This window comes from Panthera uncia (genome assembly GCF_023721935.1).
Source record: "Panthera uncia isolate 11264 chromosome A3 unlocalized genomic scaffold, Puncia_PCG_1.0 HiC_scaffold_11, whole genome shotgun sequence".
In the NCBI taxonomy this organism is placed as follows: Eukaryota; Metazoa; Chordata; class Mammalia; order Carnivora; family Felidae; genus Panthera; species Panthera uncia.
The window spans coordinates 53,269,887-53,276,878 of NW_026057578.1; the positions used below are offsets into that span (position 1 = coordinate 53,269,887).

Below are 6,992 nucleotides of genomic sequence, written 5' to 3' on the forward strand. Positions count from 1 at the left end.
CAGTGTCACTCAGAGAGAAGTGATAGGTAAGTAGCAAAATTTGTAACGTCAACAGTAGAAGCAGGCCCCACTTACTGTCTTAATCATCTCAGTAAGACAGTAAGAATCATCTCAAAGTACTAATTAAATAACCAAAAATTTTGTACCAAGTGAAACGGGGGAAAATGCCAAACTTGAGAGTTTACCATCCAATGACCCTCACTAAATGGATCCTGAAAGATTTCATTCAAATCGAAGGAAAATGACCTCAGGTATGTGGTCTGAGTTGCAAGGAGAAATAATGAACCAAGATAACTATGTGACAGTCTAAACAAATTAATGACTACATATGAAACAAAGATAACCCGTGGGGAAAATAAAGAAGGCTAAATTTAAAATGCCAAGTTACAACCGCTCAGAAGTTGGGAGAGGAGATTGGAGAATAAGGTTTTGCAAGGTCCTTGTTTGTCCAGGAGAAGCTATATGGCTACCGAGCGCCTGTCGTGTTGTCAAATATGCATTAAATAGAGCAAACACGAATAGAATAGAGCCACTGTATACCTTCAAAAGAAATGCAAGGAAAAGACTCTACCAAGGAAAACAAAACAGTCCAAAGGAAGGCAAGAAAAGAGGAATAAGAATGCAGGAACAGATGAAATGGAATGAGTCAGAAGTCCAAACTGTGATGTTAGAAATAAAACCAAATTGCTCATCACATTAAGAGTAAGTGAAATAGGGGCGCCTGGGTGATCCAGTTGGTTAAGTGTCCGACTCTTAGCTCAGCTCAGGTTATCATCTCAGAGTCTGTAGGATCGAGCCTTGCAGCGAGCTCTGCTCTGATAGCTTGGAGCCTGCTTGGGATTCTCTCTCTCTCTCTCTCTCTCTCTGGCACCCCCCACCGCTGCCTCTCTCATTTTCTGCCCCTCCCACCTCTCAGAATAAATGAATGAACTTAAAAATAGAGTATGTGGACTAAATTCTCCTGTTAAGGCCTTAATAGTCATACCATATTTTAAAAACAAAACAAATGTATTCTTTACAAGACACACATAAAGCACACACACCCACAAAGGCTGAACTATGGAAAAGATATAACAGGCAGTTAGTAACCAAAGGGAGGCAAATATAGTTATCTTAATATCAAAGGAGAATTCAGGCAGAAAGCACTACTAGAAATAAGAAATTTGCTGCATAATGAGCAACGATTCCATTCACTAGGAAGATGCATTGAAATGTGTGGATACCATGCAAATTTGTGTATAGCCTCCTATGAAGCCAGAATGACAGAATTAAAGGAAAACCCTTTTGAATCCATCATCATAGTACACATTAACACATTTGGAAGTAATCAGTAGATCAAACAGACAAAAAAAAAAAATCAGTAAGAAAATAGAAAATGTGAAGAGTACAACTACCCAGCTTGAGCTAATGGACCTGATTTCATCTGATGTCTGGAAAAGACACACATAGAACACTTGCTGGGGTTGACACACTGGACCATACAACTGGCCTCAGTATAGTTCCAAGGATCAGGATCTGACCATAGTTGTTTTGTTTTGTTTTTTTTTTTCCAATTGTTTACCACAATGCAATTAAGTTAGAAAACAAAACCAATACGATAATTAGAAAAATCCATTCACTTGGAAATTTAATAACACTTGTAATCAACTTAAGGGTCAAAGGAGAAAATATAATTGAAATGAGATGATGTCATCTTTTCTTAACTTTTCACATCAAACTCATGGGATACAGTTCTTGGAAGGAAACTATTAAATGCCTTCAAAAAAAATAAGGCTGAAAATAGAGCTGAGATCTAATATAAATCAAAGTCCCACAGATGCAGAAGGAAGGAAATTAAGAGAACAGAAATTCACAAAGTAGAGAAACATACAAAAGAACAGATCAACAAAGCAAAGTCTTTATGCTTGAAAAGACGGTTCATTTTTTAAAAAGGCACAAATGGAATGGAAATGAAAAAAAAATAACAAAACCACAGATACTACAGAGAAAAGCAGTAAAAGGATAATAAGAACAACTCTCAATACTTCAGAACTTTGATATAATGGGTGACTACCTAGAAAGATGGAATTTAACAAAACAGATCCAAGGAGAAACATAAAGTCAGAATAATGTTTTACCTGTAAAAAAAAAAAAAATGCAATCAATAGGAAGCAATTTTACCATGAAGAAAACACCAAATTCAAATGGCTTTATCTGAATGCTACCATTCAGGAAACAAATCATTCCATTCCTACACAGAATAAGAAAGAAATCAGCTCATTTTAAGAGGGCAGAATAACCGTGATACCTAAACTGACAAAAACATCCAGAAGAAAACACTAAGGCCAACCTTCCTCATGAACATGGATATAAGAATTCTGAACATATTTCCAACCAGAATTCAACAATAAATAAAAAGAATTCACGATCAAGTGAGGTTTCACCCCAGGGATTCAATTGATTAATATTAGACTTTTGTTAACAGAATTCACCACATTAATTAATAGATTAAAAAGGAAAAGTTATATCATCTCAACAGATAAGGAAAATAGAATTTGACATCCATTCATGACATTTAGAACTTTTCTTAGGATACTTTTAAAGCCAGCACGATAAATAGGAAACTCCATTTCCTTAAATTTCCTTAATTTTATAGACATCTACCAAAATCATCCAGCAAGCATGGAGAAGCGTGGCAAGGTCAGGAACGAAGCTGAGATGGCCTCTCCATCACCCTTCCCTCCCTCCTCTTTAATTGTGCTGGGTTTGAACCAGCCTAATAGTAGACAAGAAGAAGAAACACGCTTAAAGGGTGAGAATGTAAAACAGGACAGCCACTGTGAAAAATATGTATGGCAGTCCCTCAAAAAATTAAACAATTACCATATGATCCAATAATTCCACTTCCGGGCATACACCCAAAAGAATTGAAAGCAGGCACACGAGAGCTATGTGCATGGGCATCATGCACAGCAGAAAAAAGAGGGGAGTAACCCAGGCGTCTGTCCACTAACAAATGAATGGATAAATCAAATGGGGTACAAACCTACCTTGGAACATCGTTTATCCTTAAATAGGAGGGAAATTCTGACACATGGTACACCATGGATGAATTTTGATGACATTATGCTAAGTGAAATAAGCCAGACACAAAAGAACACTGTATGATTCCACGTCAGTGAAGTACCAAAGTCACCATATTCGGAGACAGAAAAGACAATGGGGGTTGCCAGGAGCTGGCGGCGGAGGAGGTGGGGTGGGGGGGTGGAGTGGGGGATGGGGAGTTAGTGCTCAATGGGGACAGAATTTCAGTTCGGGAAGATGGAAATGTTCTGGAGACAGGTGTGGTGATGGTTGCCCAATAATGTGAAAGCACTTAATGCCACTGAGCTATACACCTAAAAATGGTAAAAACAGTAAATTTTATATTATGAATAGTTTACCAAATTTTTAAAAAATCGTAAGGATGCCAAAGGAAGACATAAAGTTATGAAAACAAAATTTATATGTGGGTGTTATGAGTGCCCATATATACCACTCTCCTGAAGCCCGTTGTTTGTTTATCTTTAGTTATGGTTTGTGAATGGAGATGTAGTCCAGGGACTATATACAAAATTATCATTTTTCTGAGAAAGAACAAAAAGCTTCCATTAGACTGTCAGAGGGGTCTGTGACACACAAAAGTCTAAGATCCATTCTGAGTGCCCGCCGCAGCACAGAAGTCATCACACAGGCCATGACCAGATTCTCTCCATCAGTAATGTCTCCAGACAGCATCCCCTCACCTCACCATCCTGCCCCCATCTCCCTCCTTCTTTCCTCTCCTCACCTCCACAGCACTTTTCTCTTTTATTCACACTCTGGTTGCTTATTTACTTATTTTTAATGAGAGAGAGAGAGCACAAGCAGGGGAGGGGCAGAGAGAGAGAGAGAGGGAGACACAGAATCTGAAGCAGGCTCCAGGCTCTGATCTGTCAGTGCAGAGCCTTGCAGGGGGCTTGAACCAACTAACCAAGAGATCGTGACCTGAGCCTAACTCGGAGGCTTAACGGACTGAGCCACCCAGGCACCCCTCATTCACTCTGGTTGCTTAAATATGAAGTGAAGTATATTCTTAAATATTTCTTGAATTCATTGGCTAAGCTTTAATTCTTTTAAGAGAAATGAGGCCATGACTTCACCCAAACTTCAGCCTTTTTTCTATTACCCTTCATTTCCTGCGTGATCATATTAAACAGGCCCAGCTCTAGCTCAGGGCCTGGGGGCCCAGAAAGGTCTCACACACATGTGGAATGATTAGTCCAAGCCGTGTTCTGTAGCCTTAAATAATTTTCGACCAAATTTTCTTGTTGGTTCCATATCTTGGGTTTAGCGTGGGCAGAAATGTTAACAAACGGAAGACCGCCCTGCTCAGTGGCCTGGTCTGCCCCGGTGGTGGCGAGGATTCCTGGCAGGGTGATGGTAACAGAGAGCTGTCTCTCAGATGAGGCTTCAATTTAGGGAAAATCCAGGGACTGAAATCCACCCGAATGAATTCAGAGACTTGCATTTTTAACAAAATGCTTTTATTTCTATTTTTTAATGAAGTGCGTTGTTAGGTACTTGCATGAAATATCAAAAAGCATTAATATTGTTTGTTTTAATTCACCCTTCCTGGGCGCAGAAAGGGGGTAGAAAAGATCTGCTAGAATAAAGCCCAGCAGAAGCCACGTGGTGCGAGGCAGTGAAGGGGGCGGGGTGGGGGGCACTTTCGGCGCCGGTTCATATGCACGGGGTGTTAGTAGTCATGGTAGTTGCCGATGGGTCCGTGCCTTCAGTCGTAGGGGCTCATCGCAGAGTCCTCGTCATAGTGACGCTGGTAGGAATCATAGTCGTACCCATTCCGACCTCTGTTTAGCCAGTAGGTGATGTCATCTTCAAATTTCTGGAGAAAAAGAGCACAACAGAGAACAGATTGAAGGACACCCACTCCCCCTAGACCACATCTTCCCTCTGCCTTTTCTCCGTAGTGGCTCTTCTTCAATGATTAACAGCTCCAACTGACAATCACCCTTCATTATCGTACTCTGTACTCAGAGGTGAGTACAGCCAGCTAAAGAGTACTGATCCAAGCCCTTGAAAACCTCCGTCCTGTGAGTTCTAAATGTACCCAACACTTAAACATTTTTCTCTTTTCTAGTAGATAAAATGGACGTCTCCCAAAGACAGCAATAACTTGGCCTGACCCGCGGGCACCGTGCACATCTGATTGTACTCATCTTACAGACACTCCCTCCTCTCCCTGTCCTGTCCTGCGCCTGGCCCACTCGAGCGCACAGAGTAGACGCTTGGTGAATTAAATCAACCACCACCGGGGCATGTGATAGCCGTGCGCAGTAGCAACGGTGACCATTTTATACCCGTGGTGTAGGTTAGAGCTTGCACGGCTGTCCTTCTTCGTTCCACGAACACTTCTTAACTGGGCGCAGCCTGTCAGCCCTATGCGTGGCACCGAAGGGCCACCCAAAGCAAGTTGGGACAGATTCCCTGCCTTCACGAAGCCTACAGTTACTGAGACACACATGAAAATAGGCAGCTGCAATTAGCAGGAAGAAGGGGAAGAAGAACTGAAGTGATTGAGAAGCGTAGAACAACTTTCAGGTTTATAACTGGGGTAGCTGGTCTTTGACACCATTGCCTCTCTTAGAGGAAAGAGAGATTCTTTTGTTGCTCACGAAGGTACAAGGTGAATGTAGATGCAAGCTCACAGGTGTGGATGGTGACGACTTGGAGAGATACTTGGTGTGAGATCGAAAAGGCAGGGACAAGGGAAGGCTGACCTAGGGAGGTTGCAGGCTATCCAGAAGTTTGGGTCCAATTTTTCTCAAAGTGTGGCCGGTGCATCCAACCTCTAGGGATGCTATAAAGTGCAAGTTCTCAGGCACCCTTTTGCACCTCATGGATGGAATTTTCCGGTGGCTGGGTGGCAGGCATCTATTGCATAAGACTGCCAGTGAACATGGGTATCTGAGCGCTCCTGAGGCTGGAAGGCCTGGCCTCGGCCACAATGGTGTTCTCTGTGGCCACCCACTGGGGGTGAGCGGTGGGTCAGCCTGTGCCACGCTGATGGGCACCACGCCGCCCCTCTGTTTGCTGAGCCCCGGGGGCTCTGGCATGAAAATGAGAACATTTGCTTTCCCTACAATACTACAGCTTTTCCCATAGTGTAATAATCTTGTTCCCCAGTTTTTCCCATTTTATGGGAAAAAGCTGTTTTCAAGAAAGTAAAAAAAAATATTTTATGAATACAGGAATAACGCACACTCATATTTACAAATGGGTATGTGGGAGTGGGGCAGAGAAAAAGGGGGATTACAACTCCATTGCCAAAGACAAGCATAGCTGACATTTTGACGTTATTGCCTTCCAGTCTTTTCTGTGGCTAGTTATAATCTTATGGATCCTCACCCTTATTCTGTTTCTGTCATCAGTCATTATTTTAGCCATTTCTCCATGTTAAACTCTTTTTTTTTTTAATTTTTTTAATATTTATTATTTTTGAGAGAGAGACAGAGGACGAGCAGGGGAGGGGCAGAGAGAGAGAGGGAGACACAGAATCCGAAGCAGACTCCAGGCTCTGAGCTGTCAGCACAGAGCCTGACGTGGGGCTTGAACTCACGAACTGTGAGATCATGACCTGAGCCGAAGTCGGACGCTCAACCAACTGAGCCACCAAGGCGCCCCTCTCCACATTAAACTCTTAGTAGCCTTTTTCATGGACTGCAGCAAAGAAATGCAAGTTACTACAACTGGCATGCAATTTTCATGTTCAAATAAGTACTTCTTTTTTTTTTTTTAATTTTCAGTGAGAATTCCATGTGTTCCTGAGGATGTGGGTAGACTGGTGCTCTCCCACGTGACTCACGGGAATGTGCACTTTGACAGTGCTTACAGACCCTTACCTAATTCTACCTTCAGCCCCAGTAACTCCACTGGAAAATGGAATACCAAGGAAGGAACAAACCAAACACAAG

General features: G+C 42.2%; 1 protein-coding gene across 1 annotated transcript in view; it reads right to left on the reverse strand.

The window, feature by feature from the left end:
- Positions 1-4,527: 4,527 nt before the first annotated feature.
- ECRG4 (ECRG4 augurin precursor) overlaps positions 4,528-6,992 on the reverse strand; it is a 13,600-nt gene continuing 11,135 nt past the window's right edge. Inside the window, exon 3 of the mRNA XM_049649830.1 lies at positions 4,528-4,996. Within this exon, the coding sequence (XP_049505787.1) occupies positions 4,793-4,996 (204 nt within the window). The 3' untranslated portion in view covers positions 4,528-4,792. The remainder of the gene's footprint in view (positions 4,997-6,992) is intronic.